Source organism: Microcaecilia unicolor, chromosome 10 (assembly GCF_901765095.1).
Source record: "Microcaecilia unicolor chromosome 10, aMicUni1.1, whole genome shotgun sequence".
Taxonomy (NCBI): domain Eukaryota; kingdom Metazoa; phylum Chordata; class Amphibia; order Gymnophiona; family Siphonopidae; genus Microcaecilia; species Microcaecilia unicolor.
The window spans coordinates 187793463-187814494 of NC_044040.1; the positions used below are offsets into that span (position 1 = coordinate 187793463).

The window sequence follows — 21032 nt, forward strand, 5'->3', positions numbered from 1 at the left end:
TTTCACATTCAGGGGAGGGAGGGAGACAGCAACTACAGGGGGATTAAGGAAGTGAATTGAACACTTTTCTATTTATTTATTTATTTATTAGGATTTATTTACTGCCTTTTTGAAGGAATTCACTCACGGTATGACATGGTATACTATTTACTATCAGGCGACCAGCATTGAATTTCCGGAGGGTTTTTAGGCAACTATGCACATAGCCAGTTAAGCCGATATTCATCAGCTGACCGACTAAGTTATAGCAGCCAAAGATAGACTTGCTATTTATGCAGGTCTATCTGGCCGCTAAACTAAGCCGGTCAGTGAATGAATATTGGCGCTAACCGGCTATGTCATGTGACATATCCAGTGACTGGGCTAGCTGCTAAGTGCTAATTCAGCCGAGATAGCCGACTATCTCGCACTGAATATTAGCGCTTAGCCAGTTTAAGACTATTTAACTGTCTGGGAGCTGTTCCTGGCCGGTTAAATAGCACTGAATATCTGGTGGTTTGCCTTTAGTATTAACAGGTAGGATCCTAGTTTGCCTATTAATTGAACACTACACTATTTTAATTTGTAACATGATTTAAACTAATCGTATGTGTCATAAATTGTTCTAGTATGCAGTCGATCCAGAATCTTGGGCTTGGAATCATTGCAATAGCTGCAGGTGCAATAATGGATTCCAGAGGATATTTGTTTCTGGAAGTCTTCTTCATCGCTTGTCTGTGTGGTAAGTACAGAACACCGCAAAAAGACAGAAGAACAGTAACCCTTGCAGTCACATAAACAAATCAAACACAGCGAGGATGACAAAGGAAAGAGCAGCAGACGATGTCCAAACAGTTTGCTTTATTATAACATCCCTGACTCGATACAAGTCGTGTTTCGGCCTGAAAAGGCCTTCCTCTGGAGTCTTCTATTGGATGTTTGAGGATTCTTAGGTAGCCTTAATAAAATACGTAAGGTGGTTTGATACCTTGCTGTTTTCTTCTGACAAAAAAGGTATATAAGTGCTTGAACTCTCTCAAGTACAGAACACCAGCAGAATGATGGCTTTTATGCAGTCATAATGGGATTTCTGTAGGATTACTGTGTTCTTTGCAGGATGTTGGTTGCTGTTCAATGAACACTGGGTCTCTGTAGGATGGCAATTTCTATGCAAGGATCATGGGATCTGTACAGCTTGGAGATTTCTTTGTTATAATATTTGGATCTCTGTGGGTTGTGATTCTCTATACAGTGAATGTTGAATCTCTGTGGGATGACTGTTCTGTACCGTGAGCATTAGATATTCATGATAAAGCTGTCATGGCTCCTTAAAGAAACATCAACTGAAACAAAAAAAAATGGGAATAAATAAAATTGCAAAAAAAAAAAGTGATTTCAAGCTGAAATAATATTTGAAAGAAAAGGCACAAAAGATCAATCATTGAAAAATATAAACACAGATTTTAATAATTCAGATACCTAAAAATCACACTAAATTGAAAAAAGGCGAGAAAACATTTGGATTGGATTTATTAATTTGATATGCCGCTTAATACAGTTGTGTTAAAGCGGTGTACAGTAAAATATTTCAAAGTAGAAAAAAGTAACATCATACAATAACAATACATTTAGATACAGTATTATAATTTAGCAACAGATTCCATAATGTAACAGAAACAAATTTCAAAAATCCAAGTTTTGAACAGCTTGTGAAAGCCAAAGTAACTAGTCATGCCACTAACATTAGATGGTAATGTATTCCATAGTAAAAGTTCCATATAGCTAAAAGCTTTTTTCCTTGCAGTAGACAGATTTACAATTTGAAGTGAAGAAAGTTGTAACAGACAACGAGAATGCAAGAAAAAAATATTGATTATCTTGCTTAACTAGCACGTCCTTAGCGTCCCTCCGGACCGGACCAGGATTGGACTGATGGGTTGTGCTCGCCTACCAGCAGGTGGAGAGCACAACCCATCAGTCCAATCCTGGTCCGATCCGGAGGGACTAAAGGAAAGCAAATTAGCAGGTAAGATCTAATTTCTCCATCAGAGATATTCAGGCAAATTTAAAAAAAAAAAAAAAAAGAGCTTTAAAGACCAAATCAATTCGGCAGAGATAGACAGCCAGTGTAAATTGTTCAAAATAGGCATTATATGATCTGTTCTTCCATTTACGACCTAATCAACTTTCGAAAATTACTAAAGACTTATGTTTTCAACAAGGCATATCACAATGATCAATAATAGGAATTCTATCGCATCACTACTTACCTGAAACTCTGACTGCTTTCTTTTTATACCGGCTTGCTTAACCCTATTATGTTATACTTGTTCTTTATGTAATACCAATTGTTTCTTTACTCTTTAATGGGGAGTGCCATGATGGATTATTGTAAGCCACATTGAGCCTGCAAAGAGGTGGGAAAATGTGGGATACAAATGCAACAAATAAATTCATTTAACACCATGTGTGCTTCAGTATTCTGGACAAGTTGAAGCCTCTTCAGACTATTTAAAGTAAGTCCATGATACAAAGAATTGCAATAATCTATTCTGGTGGTAACAAATGTTCGGAAGCCTATATTTGTTTCAATTTATCAAAGTGGCAGTTCATGCTCAACCCCCCCCCCCCCCCCCCAAAAATAGATGTGTAGAGCAAACAATATTTACAGTGATGTGAAATAACTTTTGCTGCCTTATGATTTCCCCTGTTATTTCACCTAGATGGGTGGCGGTAAGGGCTCCCCCCCCCCCCCCAAATGGTCTTGTGGCAAGTGCTTTACTTGCTGCATGGCCATTTCCTGCAGGAAAGAGAGACTTCCATTTTACCCGCTGTGGTAAAAGGGGGCCTCGGCGTGCGTGAAAAACACACGCTGATGCCAGTGCAGGCCCCTTTTTGCTGCAGCTTGGTAAAAGGGCCCCTTAGTTTGTTGACCTATATAGATGTTGACATTGGCAAAAGATTATATAAATAGCCTGTGTTTCAAAATTTGTGCTAAGTTGAAGGGTATATGTGAACCCCAGTTAAGAATGTATTTCCTTATCAGTCTTGATGTATTCACAGTACGCACAATGTCCACATTTTCGGTATACTCTAACTGAAACAATTGGCTGATCCTTGAAAAAAAAAAAAAAAAGGACAGACAAAAACGGTCCAAGATTATGACTCCACCAATAAGCTTTTGGGGGAGGGGGCTGTTAAAAAAACTGAATTTTCTTAACTTTTCACATCTCAGCAGCCCAGCTAAAATTAGGTAGGATACACACTGGTGCAGAATAGTTTTTGTAGCTGGTAGATTGTAAAAATAAAATCTTCTTTTGAGCATGCGGAGCTCATAAGTATGTCTGACAGCTTAAGCAGGATATCCTCTATTCAGACACTGTGTTCTTATCTATAGCTTGCATTCGGAAATCTTGTATATAAGCAGTGGGGGTGCAAAAACTGACATGAGTGCATATTTCTCAGTTTGCTTGGGTGAAAACTTCTGTATTGAAGCAAAGTGTTGTGGATCCATATCTTTACGACAGACGGAAGTTTTAAAGCCCTGTAAGGTGATTAAAAATCTGGATATCGAACACAAACAAACAAACAAAAAAAACCCCAAAACAAACAAACAAACAAAAAAATCACCAGAAATAGATTCAGCATGCATATCATTGAGTGAACTATATATTAGAATCACAACTGTTTAGCTATTGGAAAAAATATTCAATAAATAACAGGAGCCCGTTCATATGAGAGAGATGTCATTGATATTGCTTCTAGGCATAAATATAGGTATTATATTGCAAAGAACACAGAAATGCTCTTTGAAATCGGTAAACATGCTAAAGATGAAGCCATAGTACAGCTCATATCTGTGCCCTTGATTTCTAAATAAAAGGTACGTTGAAAACAAAAGAAATGTTGTTAATTTCTGCTAACTTGTAGTTGTTGATCCATGAAGACCCTGTTCCAAACACCAGCATGAAACCTGTAGAGCCTCGGTATACAGTACAACCACATCCAATGTAACAAGAGAGCAAAAAACTCAAAGGACAAGTTGATTACAGTGGCGTAGCCACAGGTAGGCCTGGGTTGGCCAGGGCCCGCCCACCCACTTAGGGCTCAGGCCCATCCAACAGTAGCACATGTTTAGCGGTAGCTGGTGGGGATCCCAAGCTCCGCCAGCTGAAGACTTCCCCCTGATGGTAATGAAAACGCTACTCCCCATGATACTAGCACCTGCGCATGCTCAGTTTTCAGTGCATGCCTGCTGCAGACTACCAAGGTGGAAAGAAGTGTTTTCCCAGAAGCTGAGAATTTTTTTCAGTAGTGGTGGTGGGGGGTGGTGGTGGGGGGGGGGGGGGAACACTTGGTGCCCAGCCACTTCTTGTCCTGGCCCACCCAAAATCTGTTGTCTGGCTACGCCCCTGGTTGATTAAAAAAAAAAAAATTAAGATAATCAGTAGAATCATGGACATAAGACCATATTTGAGACGCAAAAGTTGTAAAAAAAAAAAAAAGACCTATGTATTGAGAGAGGCAAAATCAATACTCATTGTTTTCCTGAAAGATGTGGAGTATGGTGTGTTGATGAACTGAAAGAAAATCTCAGTTTGAATGCATATAAGTTTTCCACATGGACACGACAAAATATGAAGAAGTTTAAGGGTGTATAGATTTGCTGTAGTCACTGTATGTACTGGTGGATTTTTGAAAATTAAGGAGACCTAACCTTGTATTTTAGTTTTCTAGGTATGTATTCTTATACCTAATGTTTGTATTTCCTTGTGTTTTCCAGGTTCACTAATAGCTGTAGTCATGCTGTATTTTGTAGATAGTATGACAGGTAAGATCAATTGTGTGTTTTCATTGCTGTTGTTGCAGAGTGAGTCATAGCATTCTCCCAGACTACAAGAGATGAATATGCCTTATTTATTCTGTATTTCTGGTTACTTCTCTTGTAAGATTGTCAAATATTTAGGGCTTGATTCATCTCTAAAGTTTGGGACTTTAAAATATTTTTCAGCATAAAGTTATTTATAGACTTTGCCAGATATGTGTGGGCAGGCTGATCCCTGCTCAGAATCGTATAATATATCACCAGTTTCATTGCAGTGAAAAGGAGAATTACTCTTCTGATGTCATTAATATATGAAACTGGATGGAAGAAGCCCAACTGAGCAGGCTCTGGCTGTTCAATATGGCAAGAATACGTACCCGTACTTTGGATATCGGGCTATCCTGTTTAAATGTAATTGTGGAGGGGCATTTTCGGAAAAACGTCCAAGTCAGAATTGGGATGTTTAGCTCATTATGTAAAAAAAAAAAAAGTCAATGTTTGAGCCATTTTCAGACAGGAAAAACATCTCTCTTTTGAAAATGGCTCAAAGATGGATATTTTTGCCTAGAAGACGTCTAAAAAGAAGAGCCATTTCCCAAACCTACATGTCCAACTTATAAATGCCAAAAAACAAGGTACGAGAATGTCTGTCTGGTATCATTTTGAGAGAAATGGCCACATATCCCTGCAGATCAGATGGGCAGCCTAGTAGTCCAGTGCTGTGGACTTTAAACAATGGCAGCCAGGAACAATTCCCACTATAACTCATTTATTTTGTATTGCGAGTCCTCCAGGAAGAGAATAAAACCTACTGTACCTAACTGTACACCATTAAAATCGCCTTCCGCCCTGCAGTTGTCTCCTATATTTAGGTACAGTAGGTAATTTGGCGGTTTTGGAGGGTTCATAATTTCCACAACAGATTTACTAGGTAGAGTGAGATTTGAACATGGATCCCCTTGTTCACAGTCCACTGCACTGACCACTAGGCTACTCCTGGGAGCTGCTTGCTGCTCTGTTGGGTATGGCCATAATGCCTGAAGCTGTCGTACAGCCCGGTATTCCCTTTCAATTTCACTAACAGGGTGGGAGGGAGACAGCATCAACTGGGAGATTGAGGAGAGGTCAAGCAATCCCTCCAGTGGTCAGCTGGTCAGTCAAAGTACCTTTTTGTAACTTAGATGTGATTAAAACACATTCTTTTTTTTTTTTGTCGGGGACATTTCTTCTTCTTCTTCCATTATTGCTGAAAGACATCCAACTTTTGGGCCCTCCCTAGTCCTGCCCAAAACATGACTCCAACACACGCCCCCTTACTATTTGGATGAACAGCAATGAGACACGTCCCAATTTTGCATTTTGAAAATCATGATTTAGGGGGCTGCTTCTGTTGAGGGGGAGGGGTGGTGGAAATAGTAATGAGAGCTCTTCTGCTTCGGGGGAAGGGGAGGGAGGGAACAGGACGCATGCAGGACACACGGGGGAGGGAAGGAACTGGACGCATGCAGGACACCAGGTGGAAAACTTGAATACAAATCCTCAGTTGATATTAGTTATCCCCCCCCCCCCCCCCCCCCATTTTTTTAGGAGACAAATGTTATCTCGGTTTATATTTGGATGGGTTTATATTGGAGTATATGCAGTATATTGCCCAAATCCAAACAATATAGACAAAATGGAAAAATAAAAATATAGACTTTCTGTGATTAGAAAGGTTTTAGTACGTGTTCCCCTTGGTGTATGTACATGTGTTTTCCCTAATAACTTTTTTTTGTATGTTGTCCACAACAAATTTACAGGCTCTATTGGAGAGTGTGAGGATTTTGACAGGGATATTTTTTAGGAGGGATACACGTGGTACTGTGTGGAACTTCTTGTTTACTATATTAGTAGTGTTTTAGTGTCCACTCTTTTTTTTTTTTTCTCTTCTAAGACTTAGGTGTTTTTTTTTTCTTGTAAATAATCCATTAAGACTTCAAAGTGCCTCACAAAGAATCTATTATTCCTATATGTATCAGAATATAGGGCTAGATTCTATATATGGTGCCAAAACAATTGGCACTGAAAGCAACGCTATTCTATAAGCTGCGCTTAAAGTAGACGCCTAACTTTAGGCGCAGCCATTTGCACCAACTGAAACGTGGTGCAAATATATGTGCCTGTATTAGGTGTGTATCCCTGTTCTGTAACAACACGAGTTAATTTTAGGAACGCCCCCATTACACCCATGCCCCTCCCATTTCCACACCCCTTTGACCAATTGCACGTAAATGCCAATTAAATCTTTTTTTAAGCCAATTGGTGCTAATTGGCTCATTCAATTAAATTGCATGCACAGATTGTGAGTGTGCAATTTTTAGCAGCTTGTATTGAATTAAGGGGATAACATCTAATTGGAATTGCACAATTTAAATTCACATTCAGCTAGCGTAATCCTTCCTTTTTTTTATTTTATTTCAAGCTTGATTGGGGGAAGGATAAAGTTGGTATGATAAAATTGCTCACTCTGGTATACTCTGATCATATGCCAATTGGTTGTTTTCTGCATCTTACAAAAACGTCTGAAATTTGCACAAAAAAGATATGTAGCAGTTATATGGTTGAGTGATTGTATTCGTAGCATTGAAAACTGCATAAATTGCTTGGTTCACAGTATCTTTGATACAGACTTTTATCCTTTTCTATTATTGAGCTTTAAGGGCTCCTTCTACCAAGTGGCAGTAAAAGGGACCCTGTGGTGGTGTCGGCACGTGGGTTTGCTCCCCTTTGTGCCGTCCAGAAGGAAATTCCAAGACAGAAATGGTCGTGTGACAAGTGAAACGCTTGCTGTGCGGCCATTTCCCGGGGGCACCCTTACCGCCACCTATTTAGGAGGTGGTAAGGGCTCCCACACTACCCCGGTGTTAACTGGCCAGTGTGTGGCGCTGCACGATTACCACCGGGTAAGCTCCTGGCACAAAAAATCAAAATCTGACTTGCTGGAAATGGCGTGCATTGGGGGCAGGCACTACCGCCAGGCAACCGTGGTAGCCCGGCAGTGGTGCCAGATTGGTGCACAGCAAAACAGTGGTATGGATACCACCACTTTGTAAAAGGGGCCCTAAGTAACACCAGATCAAGCCAGAGTACTGGGTAAATTGAGTCCTTTGTTTTGAAAGTATAGGGGCACTATTGCACAGTTGATAATGGGCTCCTTAAGTTATCCTCCTAAATTTGTGCCCTATTTTCAGGCTGACTTTTAGGAGCATAACTTTTCAGTTGAAACGTCATTTTAATTAGGAGCTTAAGTTATGCTCATAAATTTAGGCCTGCCACTTGTTACAAGCCTAGTACTGAAGATCAGTTCTAAACTACTAACTTATTTCCCCCTACTAAATTTACCCCTGTTACCACCCACTTTTTATGCTCCTAAATTTAAGAATTTAGTGAGATTTTGTGTAAAAATTTATGCACTCAGCCCTAATAAATTTTCAAAGAGGCCAGTGTATGACATAAAGAAAGTTAGGCGCATAAGACCTTTGGCTATTGGGCTAAATTTTAAAGAATTGGCACTGAATTGTATAATTACATTGAAATGCAGTGTAGGGTTTCCTTGGTATCTGCAGTTCATTTCACTTCATTTTCTTTGTATTAAACATATGTCCCACAAATGTCCAGATATCCAATCTAGTTCTATGTGGCTTACAAAAATTGAGGAAATAATTCATACATATACCAGAGTTAGAATAGAATAAGATAGCAAAACATATTAATGGAAACATAGTTATCAGTAACTTCTGTCCGGTCATAGCTCTGGAACTAAAAAAGTTTCAATTTAGTTCAAAATCTTTTGTAAAAGCTCTCACATTGAATGTCTTTAGGTAAAGCATTCCACCATTTAGTCATGTTATATTGAAAACCAGCATCATGCATTGATTAATATACTAGGCCTTTACAATCTGGCAAATGAAGGATAAGGTAGTACCTCACCTGCCCTAAAGCATTGTGCATTGGTAACTCTTATCAAAGGCATCGTGTAGCTTGGGGATTATCAATAAAGAATGTGATAAACACACAGGCCTTAAAAATAACCCTGCCTTGGACTGGCAGCCAGTGCAGTAATCGTAGCAAAGTAGTCTCATCTTATTTTTTTTCTTCTAGTTGTTAAGGCAGTGATGTTTTAAATAAATGACTTCAGTGGCATGACCAATATTTTTAATATTTCATAGGAGGTGACCTTAACTTATCTGCCACAAAGAGGAATAAGCTACAAAGACTGACAGCAATAGAGTAAGTATATGACCTGGATTAAAATGTCGGGACCTGTGTGGAACCTGTATTAACTTAGTAACATAAAAACAGAGTTTCGTTTTTAGGCCCATTATTTTATTTTTGTGAGGGAGAGCTGGGGGATCCTCTTCCTATTTTATTGAACAGCTCATATCTCTGGAAGCCTAGGAATGATTTTCACAGGTGTGTTAAGAGTACTTGACTTTCTGAGGTTTTGTAGGCTCAGGAGCATATCCTAAAGCAGTGATTCTCAACCCATTCCCATCCAGATAGGTTTTCAGGATATCCACAATGAATATACATGAGAGAGATTTGCACACAATGGAAGTAATGCATATAGATCCTAGGTTCGGGAAGAGGTTAAGAGAGCAGTGGCGTTCCTGGGGGGGCTGACACCCGGGGCGGATCGCCGATGCGCCGCCCCCCCCCCCCAGCGAAAGAACCCCCCCCCCCCCCGGGTGCACGCCGCTGGGGGGGGGGGGGGGGGTGCCGCGTGCCTGCCGGCTCTTCGTTTTCATGCTCCCTCTGCCCCGGAACAGGCAACAGGCGTGCGGCCCCCCCCCCCCCCCCTTATTACACCACTGTAAGGGAGGTTAGCTTTTTAGCGCACACTAACGCTAGACACCCATGTATTCCTATGCATATATTCCTATGGGTGTGTCTAGCATTAGTGCACGCTAAAAGGTTAACATACCTACAGTGCGGCTTAGTAAACAGGGCCCTAAACGAGCTGTGGAGAAGGGTCTTGATATCTGAGACAATGTCTTGATAGAAATGACTGGAACAAACAGTGCTTTCGTCATCAAGCAGCCGATCTGAATCATAGCCACTATCTCTGAATTTTATGTTGCTGTAAAAGGCAAGCAAAACCAAAAAATTTAAACTAATGTTTATGTTGTATTAAAAATATCATTTTGATCCTCCCAAAAGGAGCATTTCAGACAGAGCCCTGTATGAAAGACCTGAGCGTATGGAGAGGGAGCCACACCACTTATACACTGGGAATGGGGTTCCTAACTTTGGCCTTTAAAGGTGACCAAAGGGTGTGTTTATAACTAAAAATGTCTCTAAGACCAGCTGCATAACTAATGTAATCTTCAATTGCCTTGCATTTCTTTCTATATAACTTAACTGTTCATTATGGACATGTTTATGACCGTCCAGGGCTGGAGCAGAGATGCATAGTTTTAAGAAGACAAATTTTGAGTCCCCTGCTTGCTGTGGTGTATGAAATGGTTGCACTTATAGCACTGTCAGATATTGTGACCAAAGCCATGCACTGGCGTTTATTTCCTTCCTGCTGAAGTGTTATTTGATTCTGTTCCATGCTTAGTCTTCCTTGAAACTCTTTCCAGAATTTGAAGACTAGTGGTCCTTATGGAAAGGATTGCCCTTGCATGAGGGTGGCAGGCAGAAGGCAGTTGCAAGGGCTGCTATCTGTGAATGTCAGACTTGTACAAATAATGCACACAGAGGCCCTTTTACAAAACTGCGTAGGTGCCTATGTGCGTCCAACGCATGTCAGTTTGGAGCTACCGCTTGGCCCTTGTGGTAATTTCATTTTTGATGCCCGTCCGCTATGCGTGCCAGAAAATAATTTTTATTTTGTGGCGCACTGCAGAAACTGGGCAGTAATCGTCATTCTACGCGTGTAGACGATTACCGCACAGTTAACGCGTGAGACTTTACCGTTAAGTCAGTGACTGGCAGTAAGGTCCCATAACCAAAATGGACACATGCTAATTTTTATTTTGCCTTACCTCCATTTTCGGCAAAAATTTTAAAAAGGCCTTTTTTACAGGCGAGCTGAAAAATGGATCTGCGTTCACCTACACTAGCACAGCCCATTTTTCGGCGCAGCTTAGTAAAAGGACCCCACAGAGGTTAAAGGTCTCCTGAGTCAGCTCCTAAAAATGTCTTTGCTGATTAACAAATTCTCCAGGCCAGATATTTACTGGTTTTCAAAGATTTTTGCACTGGTTTCCAAACCAGTCCTGGAGGCACCCCAGCCAGTCAGGTTTTCAGTATATCCAACAATGAATATTAAAGAGAATACTTGCATGCAGTGGAGGAAGTGCATGCAAATCTCTCTCATGAATATTCATTGTGGGTATCCTGAAAAACCTGACTGGCTGGGGTGCCTCTGGGACCAGGTTTGGGAACCACTGGATTTTTGCAAAGGAGAAGTCAAAATAGTAACACGGCTGGAGCTGTTCACACTAATGTTCTGGCTACATGACAAGGTAAACAGACTCTGAAATTTTGCTGGATTGTTTCCTGCTTATTCTATATCGTGTGTTTTGTAATTTACCTTTGTATTCAAGTTCCAGTGTTTCTCTGTTTTTAATATTGCATAAATCACATAACACAAGCTGGTGATTAGTTGCTGCTAAAGGTTTCAATGACTTCTGTTACAATAATGTTTTTCAGAAAAGAAATTTGAATACCTAAAGAAACCCAGAAGCATACAACATATGATCAGGCATGTGTGGTCATGAAGAGGCCACATTAGCAGCCTTAAAATGCCATTGTTTAGTGGCTACACACTGAGAACTTGACACTGAACTGTGTTTTGTTGCTGTTTGACTGAATGAAGGTGCTTTTATTTATAATTACAGAGGGGGAAGCTAGTCTGTTCGTTTAGCTCTTAAAATTGAAATCAGTGTTTAAAGCCTTTTAGCCCGAATTTTTCAACGCAGTGTCATGTTGTGCAGTTAATATGGGAATTATAAAATGTTTTAATTGTAGCTTTCCTTTGTGTTGGCCCTTCTGTTCTTGCTCCTGGCTGATGGAGTTTAAGACCAAAGCAGTGCTGTCATACTTGAATCTTTGCTTGTCTTCCCCCTCTGGCAGTTTATCTGAAAACCACAGGTGTCCACAGCCTTAACCTGGTTGCCACATTTGGCTCCTTGCGGCCTATGAATCCTTTCCATTCTGGAGAATGATACTACAGCACAAAAAAAACAAAGATAGGAGGAAACGACCCCTACGTAAACGGACTCGCAGAACGGCAGTGAAGTAGGGGTAGACCCTTAGCCTTCCCAACTTAGAAAAAGATGCTGCCAGAGTGAAAAAAAGCCCCCCCCCCCTACACATGGATTGTTTATTACACGAAGAGAACACATTAATCCAACACTGCACCAGATTCCCTATTAGCATTAGGGGATGATAAATGTAGATATTTAGACATGACATATATGATTTAATGAGTAAAAGAAAATGCCTCACTCTTTCATTTTTCACTCTGTCTCCTGTGGAGTAGGTACTATTTTGGCATTTGTTACCAAATACCTGTTACCTTGGGCTAGCCAAATTTCAGCATGCATTTTTATACTTTGGAATTTCTGTAGAGTGTTGAACACTCAATTACCTCTGGTGTTTCCTGTGGTCTTGTTTACACTAATCTGGTCTGGTACTAATTGTTTAATATATTGTTTTGGTACTTTTATTCACTTTGGACCCCTTTTACTAAGCCGCGTAAGTGTCTACACGTGCCCAATGCACACCAAAATGGAGTTACCGCCCGACTACCGTGTGGCTCTTGCGGTAATTTCATTTTTGGCATGTGTCCAATACGCGCGTCTGAAAAATATTTTTTATTTTTGGACACACATAATGGATGCACGCCAAGTGTAATTTGATGCATGTATGTCATTACTGGCCAGATTCTTTACTGCTAGGTCAATGGCTGGCACATTTTTTACAGGCGCTGTGAAAAATAGATTGGCATGCGCCTAAAACCCGTGCCTACACTACCGTAAGCCATTTTTCAGCACGTCTTTGTAAAAGGACCCCTTTGTTTCAAATCAAATCAGGTCTTGTATACTGCTAAAATCCCCTCACTAGGGTTCAGTGTGGTTTACAAAGTAAGTGTAACAAAGCTAAGACTCTTAAATTGGAACCATAAAATCAAAGAATCTTATAGGAAAGTCAGATGAGAGATATGGAGAGACCGGCATTGTGGAATAGAGAGCCGAAGATCTTATGAAACGGTGTTACTAGAGTTAGTTGTTCTTTTAGTCTATTGGACTGGGCTAAGCAGAGCTGATGTAAAACCCTGTAAGATTTGAAAGACTAAGCAGGCAGTTTTAAACCTGATTCTATCTGATATGGGAAGCCAGTAAAGTTAGATAAGAAAAGATGAAACGCTAGTATATTCAGTTTGTATATTAGTCTGGCAGCAATGGTTCTGTATGATTTGTAATGTCCTCTGAGATTGACACTTGATACCAAGAAATAAGGCGTTGCAGTAATCCAGGTGTGGTAGGATCAGCATTCATACCAGCAGCGCAAATACGTTTTTTGATCAAAGAGCGATCTGACTAGATGAAGCCTGCCTCATTTTGAATAGAGGTTTCTTCCACAGCTGGTTAATATGTGAGGAGACTGTTAGTGAGGAGTCAAGCAAGACCCCTAGTACTTTGGTTTCTGACTTGACTGCAAAGTTTTGACCATTGGACAATGTTATTGAAGCTGGGACCACAGTTCCCTGAGTCCGGAACTATAGAATCTTGGTTTCTTGCTCATTCATGGACATGGAATCCTGTTTTTGCTGTAATACATGTTTAATCATAAAATTGAACAAACTAAAATTTCCTAATTAAATTAAAAAAAAAAAAACATTATGTAAATGTTGCAGTTTACTGTCTGTAATTCTCATTGTGTGGTATCAGTGCTTTCTACTTCTTGTTACATAAACAAAAATGTTTATCACTGGCAAATTGTTAAAACAAAAGTTTAAAAAAATTGGTGACTGATTCCCCCCCCCATATATGTAACATGGCTATGAATAGGGCTGTACCAAAATTTGTATTCAACTTGGTTTGGCCCCGAATAGTGCCCCAAATACATTATTTGTATTCAGCCAAATAGTGATTTTAAATTCGAATACGAATAATCTGGGGCTCTACTGTGCTAAATCCTACTGAAATAAACACTTGATCTCTGATTTCACATTGCTTCTTTTATTATTTATATTAAAGCTCAATGCCCATTATTTGTATCAGGTATTCGGCTGAATAGTAAAATAAGCTATTTGGTACAGCCCTAGTTTTGATTTTATGGCCATTCTATTTTCCAGAATAAAGGGAAAAGCTTAGGCTTTGAAATGAAGAGGATTTAGACCAAGCCATGAATGTTTTTGGGATAAAGAATAGATATCTTTCCAGTCTAGGAGCCCAGGTATGGGTTACTAGGGATTCAGTACGGCTTTAGTAATTTAAAATTGTTTCCAGACTGGCCCAGCTGTCTGTGCAAAATCCTTCAATACCAATGGGATCTTGTGGCTCACCCAGGCTGCAAGTTCAAACTTTGACATACCAGTTTTCAGGAATGTCCTCCGAATAAATTGAATAGGGGCTTTGGAATACCATTACCCACTAATAAGGCCATACATTAAGACGGTAATTTTAAGACATTTTGGTGTGTGTATGTCTGTATACACACAAAATGCTTTTTAAAATTACTCCCCCCTTCCCCCTGTGCTTAAAAGTATTGTGATGACAGGAACTTATGTACTGTACTTTTACATGACTTGGGTGTAGATGTGTTATGGCAGAAAAAGTCCATGTGTTAGGATCACTGAGATCCCACCCTGGCATGCCCCCTTGTGATTTGAACATGCTTCTGATGGACTTAATAGAAAGTCTAAAAATTGGTTTTGAAAATACCAATTTGAACATTTTTGTAAGAAAAACTTCCAAATACAGATTTATGCCACTTTTTGGATGTTTTTCTCTGTTTGAAAATGAGCCCCACAGCCTATGTATCTGTCTTTTATAAAATGGCCCCAATCGAGTAGACACTTGACCTCCCCACCTGGGCCCTGCCCCAGAGCGCCATCATATCTGGTGCTACAAAAATATGTTTATTTTTGTAGTGCCAGTGTGTACCTGGTACTAATTTAGTGCTGTGTGCTGCCCGGTTACCGCTGGGTTAGCGCAAGAGCCCTTACCTCCACCTCAATGGGTGGTGGTAAGGGCTGGGCTCCACTCCCCCCGGAAAAATGGCTACACGGCAAGTGCTTCACTTGCTGCGTGGCGATTTCCTGAAAAAAAAAAAGAAAATACCTATCTTTTACTCGCTGCTGTAAAAGGGGGGGGGGGCCTTGGTACATGTCGCAAACACGTGCTGAGGCCAGTGCAGGCCCCCTTTTGCCACAGCTTGGTAAAAGGGGCCCTAAATAAATAGCAGAAGACTGAAGTTTGTGTCCAGTTTTGGACTTACATATTTGGGGTTTTTGTGTCCTGTTAATTTTATCTACGATTTAGTAAAGTGGTGTGGTAGCTGTGTTGGTCAACTTTTAAAGGTAATAAATAGAAATAAAACATAGGAACGTTTTTTTGATGAGCTTTTGAAGGCAACCCTTCTTCAGATTAGACTTGCTGCTATATTATCTTGTGGACTGATTGGTTGCCTTAGGGGGTCTCTTACTAAATATTAACTTGCGTTATCTGCCGCAGTGTCCATTTTATTCCTATGGGCCCTGCTGCAAATAACTTGAGCTAACTTTCAGTAAAAGACCCCCTTAATCTGCAGCGCCAGTCCTGGGCCCAAGGCCATGGGGCTGATGTCACCTTGATAAGGGTTTTACAGAAGAATGACTCTAATGTAAGTGTTGCTACCTTTTTTTAGTATTCTGATTTGCGAAGGTTCACAAAATAAAAAGGAAAAGCTCATTCTTTTAAGTAAGTGTTTTTGCAGTATTTTTAAAAGCCCCCTTCCCGAAAGACAAAGAGAAAGCACCTGTATAGAATAAATTGTGAACTGCTTTTATTGTACCAAACAAAAGCACTATATCAAATCCATAACCCTTTTACTCTTTTATTCATATTTTTAATTTCTTTATTATTATAAACATTTTTGAAATAGCCATGTTACCCCCCCCCCCCCCCCCCTGTTTACAAAGCCACATGCTAATGCTGAAACAACACATTCGCTTTGAATGGGCTGTGTTGGCATTAGAGACAGGTGTTAGTTAATGTTGAATTGTAATGAAACTCTGAAAATTGTGGCCGAAGAGGCTGTTTAGAACTGGAAATAAAAATCAGCTTCTCTTATAATGTACGGATATATACTTTTGAATCATACCTAAGAGATTCCCAGTCCATGTGACACAGTGGGGCTGCCTGTGCTGTTAGTTCTGTGGCCAGACTCAACTTTGGAAGCCTTACCATATTATAAAACTGTGGTGAAAGGGCTCAGAAGCAGCAAAAGCAGCATTCACGTTTGAAAAGAATGTACCCTTTATAATGTGTTACTTGGGCATTACTGACCTGAAGAGCTTTACCAAAATGTGACATCAGCTCTTGTTCTGAAAGGAACTGGAGTAGTTCCCAGGACGTATGTGCGTTGGGCAAGCAAAGGGCTAACGTGTTTGCTGTCATAAAGATTGGCTGAACAGCTGATTCTACATGTTTAGCTTTGAGGTGTGTTCAGTTTGGAGTCATTTCAACAGTCTGTTCCTAGAACTGGATTATTTCATGCAGGGCTGTCTTTGCAGATTGCTGTGACTAGAATATTGCATTTACAAAAGTATTTAAAATTCTTTTTTTTCACAGTGTTCTTCCCCCAACCCCCCCACCCCCAATGGTCTTGCATTTTCAGTGCAGTTGACCATGGGCTTCATTTTCAAAACAGAAAAATGCCCAAAAGTGGCAATTTGCTATTCCCTTCCCCCACCCTCCAATTTTAAAATTTTTTTTCTATGCAGTTCCAAATCACAAGGGGGCAGGATTTGGACATTCCTAACAGGTGGACATTTTTCTGCCATAATGGAACAAAGCAAAAATGTCCATGGCTAAAAGTTGTTATTAACAGGTCTAGCCCAAAACATCCAAGTCATATAAAGGTGCCCCACATGACCACTGGAGGGATTAAGACATGACCCCCTCCCACCCCAAAGATGTAAAAGAAACAGTACATACCAGGCTGTATGACAGCTTCAGAAGTTACGGACAGTCCTATTAAAGCACCAATCAGGTCCCTGGAGTAGCTTAGTGGTCGGTCGGTGTAGTGCACTGTAGAGAAAGGGGATCCTGGCCCATAACCCACTCTGTTACACTTGTGGTGGCTAGTGTGAGCCCTCCAAAACTCACCAAAAATTAACTGTACACCACTACAATACTCCTTATGCCTTTCAAGTGTCACCTGTATGGTAGGTACAGTAGGTTTTTGGTGGATTTTGGAGTGCTTACCATACAATATAAGGGAATAATGGTGAGATGTGTTCCTGGGATCTTTTATGTGAAGTCCACTGCAGTGCCCCCTAGGGTGCCCTACTGCTCTTTTGGGTTGTCTGTGTGGTCAGTCTACTAAGAATGCTGGCAGTTCCTAATCCAAATGGCTTGATTTTGTGCGTTTTTCACTTGGATGTTTTTTTCCCTCCCCCCCCCACCCCCGAAAATGGTCCAAAAAGATAGCATAACAATGTCTAGCAAATAGTCATTTTTGGGGGGGGGGGAAAAAAAGATAGCCATTCTCGAACCTGAACAACAACTACGTTCGCTACTTCATTTTTGGACATTTTGAGCAAAATGTCCAAAGTTGGATTTAGACATATCAAAAATGCCCCTTCATACATCATGAAAAAGAAGGCAATGGCTAACTGGATTGATAACTGGTTAAATGAAAGGAAATCTAGTTTGACTAAATGGGAATGGGATTTGATATACTGCTTTTCTCTGGTTGCAATCAAAGCAGTTTGCATATTATATAAAGGTACTTATTTTGTAGCTGGGGCTATAGTGGGTTAGATGACTTGCCCAGAGTCGCAAGGTGCTGCACAGGGAATAGAACCCGGTTCCCCTGGTTCTCAGGTCACTGCAATAACTATTAGGCTACCGCAACGTTGTCGATGAAACAAAATGTATTCAAAGTTGTCAAAACGTGAGTGCACTATGGGAAACAGTAGAAGGAAATTACCAGATTGTGAAACTGGGCAGCTGAATAGCAGATGAAATTTAGTTTGGACAAATGCAAAATGACACATGTAGAGAAAAATAATTCCTAATTATAAGTACACAACACTAGGGTTACATATTGGGAATCACAATCCAGTAAAATAAATAAATCTTGCAGTCTGATAAATAGAACGTAAAGATTTATCTAGACAGATATGTAGAATAAAATAAAATAATTATGCCTCTGCACCTTAAGCGTTATTTACTGTGTGAGTTGCCCCACCTTGAAAAGGCTATAGTGCAAGAATTCTGAGAAGAGTGACAACAGTGATAATGGGGACGGAGCCCCTTCCTTATAAAGAAATGTTACACAAGTTAAGGCTCTTCAGCTTGGAGAAGAGATGCTTCAGAGGAATTATAATTAGGGTTTCTGATTCTGGGTGTTTATCAATTTGAATTTTAGGTGCTTATTTTTTAAGCAATTCAGTGCTTTCCCAGGGTCAGAATTATAGATATTTCTTGGTGTATTTGCATCCCAAAAAGAAAAAAAATAATGTTGTAGCTCTTTAAGTGGATTCCCTTCAGTGACCCAAAATACAATTTTCCAGCATCAGTACCTTCATCCAGTCCCTGCACCAGCATCAGCCCTCCTTCTGACATTCCCAACTTCTGTGGCAGCCTCCATATCCCTTCTCCCACCTGATTTCAGTATCAGCCCCTTTACCCTGCCCTGCATTAGCCCCCTTCCCCAGCTCCCACATCTGCCTCATTCCCAGCTCCCAACACTGGACTCCCTTGCAGAGCAGCAGGAACCGCTCAGCCTTCCTCTCCACATGTGGCCACTGGCACCTGGAGATAGGTACTTCCTGTATCTCACAAGAACTATACCTAAGCTTGTGATGGCCAGATGTGGAAAGGGAGGCTGAGCAGTGAAAATAAAGAAGCAAGCTCCTGCTGCTCTGCAGTCAGAGTTTCTGTCCCTTTTCCTAACTATTTTGTGGGATCCTTGACTTCTCTTTGATTTACATAACTATATAATAGCTATTTTGCCTTAGAAAACTGTCACGAAAAAACATTTTGGCACCGTGCTGCCATGTTCACAACTAGCTGCCCATACACTTTGATACATCAAAATTGCAAAATACATTTTGGTCTCGTGCGATTGAAAACTGCTAATTAAGTCCAAATTCTGATTCACTTTTCCATTGATATCTGAGCTAATGCTCCTTTCATATTGGTCCTTGGGGTGGACTACTGCAACTCCCTTTGAATATGCTGTGAAATAATAGACAGTGGCAGACAATTAAAGTTTCCTCAGCAAAGTTTGTTTCTTTATACTGAACCCCCGTCTTTGTTCACTTATTGCCCTTTAGGGCTTGGACCCACTTTATTTTTGTGGAGCTCATGGAGGCGGCGGGTCTTATTTTTATCACCAATCAGAAAGTGTAAGAGCGGATTAAAGCAGCTGTTGCAGCCCACCAGGGGCCTCCAGATCTTGTAGGCAATGCTGACCCTATGCAAAAGAGAGCAATCGCCAACTCTGTACACTCGGACAAAGAGATAGACTGTGCGGGTGATGTGGAAGGGCAGAAAGGAGATGGCGAAGAGGACGAAGAGGAGCAGGATGGTGCGGACTGCCCTGGATCGGAGGCTGGTGTCCATCCCGCTGGCCTCATCTGTATGGATCAAGGTTCTGATCATCAGGCCACAGCACAGGGCCATGATACAAAAAGGGACCAGGAAGCCGGTCACGGTCAGTGTTACACCATAGGCAAAGTAGTTGCCAAAGTTGTTGGGGCTGGTCAGATCGTAACACACAATGCTGCTGTTTATGACACCAGTGCGAGCATAAAGGAACGTGGGCAGAATCTGAATGGTCACCAGTATCCAGGTGATGGCGGTGGCAAAGATGGCCAACTTTTTCGTCCTGAAGAGCAGCGATCGCATTGGGTAGCACACCCCTAGGAAGCGGTGGACACTGATGCAGGTTAGAAACAAGATGCTACTGTACAGATTTGTGTAAAAGAGGAAACGCTCTAGCCGGCAGAGCAGCTCTCCGAAGGGCCAGCAGTCCTGCTTCGCATAGCTGACGATGAGCAGGGGCAGGGAGCAGACGTAGAGGAAGTCAGCAAGGCTCAAGTTCACCAGGTAGATGGTGCTGCAGGTCCAGTCCTTCGTACGGCGGCAGGCAAGCCAGAGCACAGCCCCATTCAGCGGGAGCCCCAGCAGGAACACCAGACTGTAGACCAGGGGCAGCAAAATATGCTTGTAGTTCTCATTAAGTGGGCAAAGAGCTGAAGAAGTGGCATTTAGAACTGAGTCTTTCATGTCCTTCATTTTGTTTCCTGAAATCTCAGTCAGTTATTTTCCCTCTGGACACAGTATTAAAAATCAAGTAGAAATGTCCATTTCTGAGCAAAATAAGCATGCACCAGCTGTGATTTTGTTGATATAAATTTACAGTGCTTAACTCTCAGTAAAGCAACTTGGGTTCACCTGTATTTGGCTCTGAGGCCTCTAACATTAGCTCAGGACACGTTTACAGCATATGAGGTCTTCTATCCACACTTCATCTCTTTAGCAGTGAACTCTGGTGACTGCAGGGGTCAGCAAGTCAGTATCGGAGCAGACAGGTTGGATCTCCCTTCTCCAGAAATCTCCAAGCTAAGCGCTGTGGTGTTCACTCAGAGGATTAGACTCCCACAACAAGCAGCCAGAAATGACTGGACTTGTTCTACATTTTCTCAGGAACTGAAACCCATGTTTTTGCATGAACTGGCAATTAAGGCTGATGCGTTCAATTCATTCTAACTCGGTAGGTAATGCGGTTAAATAAATCTGCAAGTTGTTATGCAAACTGTGTCATCAGCTTAAGAAATAAGAAAATAAAGTTGAGTGATGAGAGCAGGTGGTGCTCCATCCTGACACTGCCAACTCATAATTTAAATAGGTGTGGAGGAAGCTTCCTAGCGGGGACTGAGCCCTCAAGAGTACATTAGGTTTACCTAGTAGAAAGAAGTCTATCAATTAACTCACATTGGATTGACCAACTGCTATTT

General features: G+C 41.0%; 2 protein-coding genes across 2 annotated transcripts in view; one reads left to right on the plus strand and one right to left on the minus strand.

The window, feature by feature from the left end:
- MFSD1 (major facilitator superfamily domain containing 1) overlaps nt 1–12183 on the plus strand; it is a 45182-nt gene extending 32999 nt beyond the window's left edge. The window contains exons 13-16 of the mRNA XM_030216295.1: nt 609–721; nt 4763–4810; nt 9013–9073; nt 11504–12183. Of these exons, the coding sequence (XP_030072155.1) occupies nt 609–721; nt 4763–4810; nt 9013–9073; nt 11504–11516 (235 nt within the window). The 3' untranslated portion in view covers nt 11517–12183. The remainder of the gene's footprint in view (nt 1–608; nt 722–4762; nt 4811–9012; nt 9074–11503) is intronic.
- Nucleotides 12184–19332: 7149 nt separating this feature from the next.
- On the minus strand, nt 19333–20310 carry LOC115478367 (P2Y purinoceptor 3-like). Its single transcript, XM_030215668.1, has one exon. It carries the CDS (start codon nt 20308–20310, stop codon nt 19333–19335), a length of 978 nt encoding a protein of 325 aa, XP_030071528.1.
- Between the last annotated feature and the right edge of the window lie 722 nt (nt 20311–21032).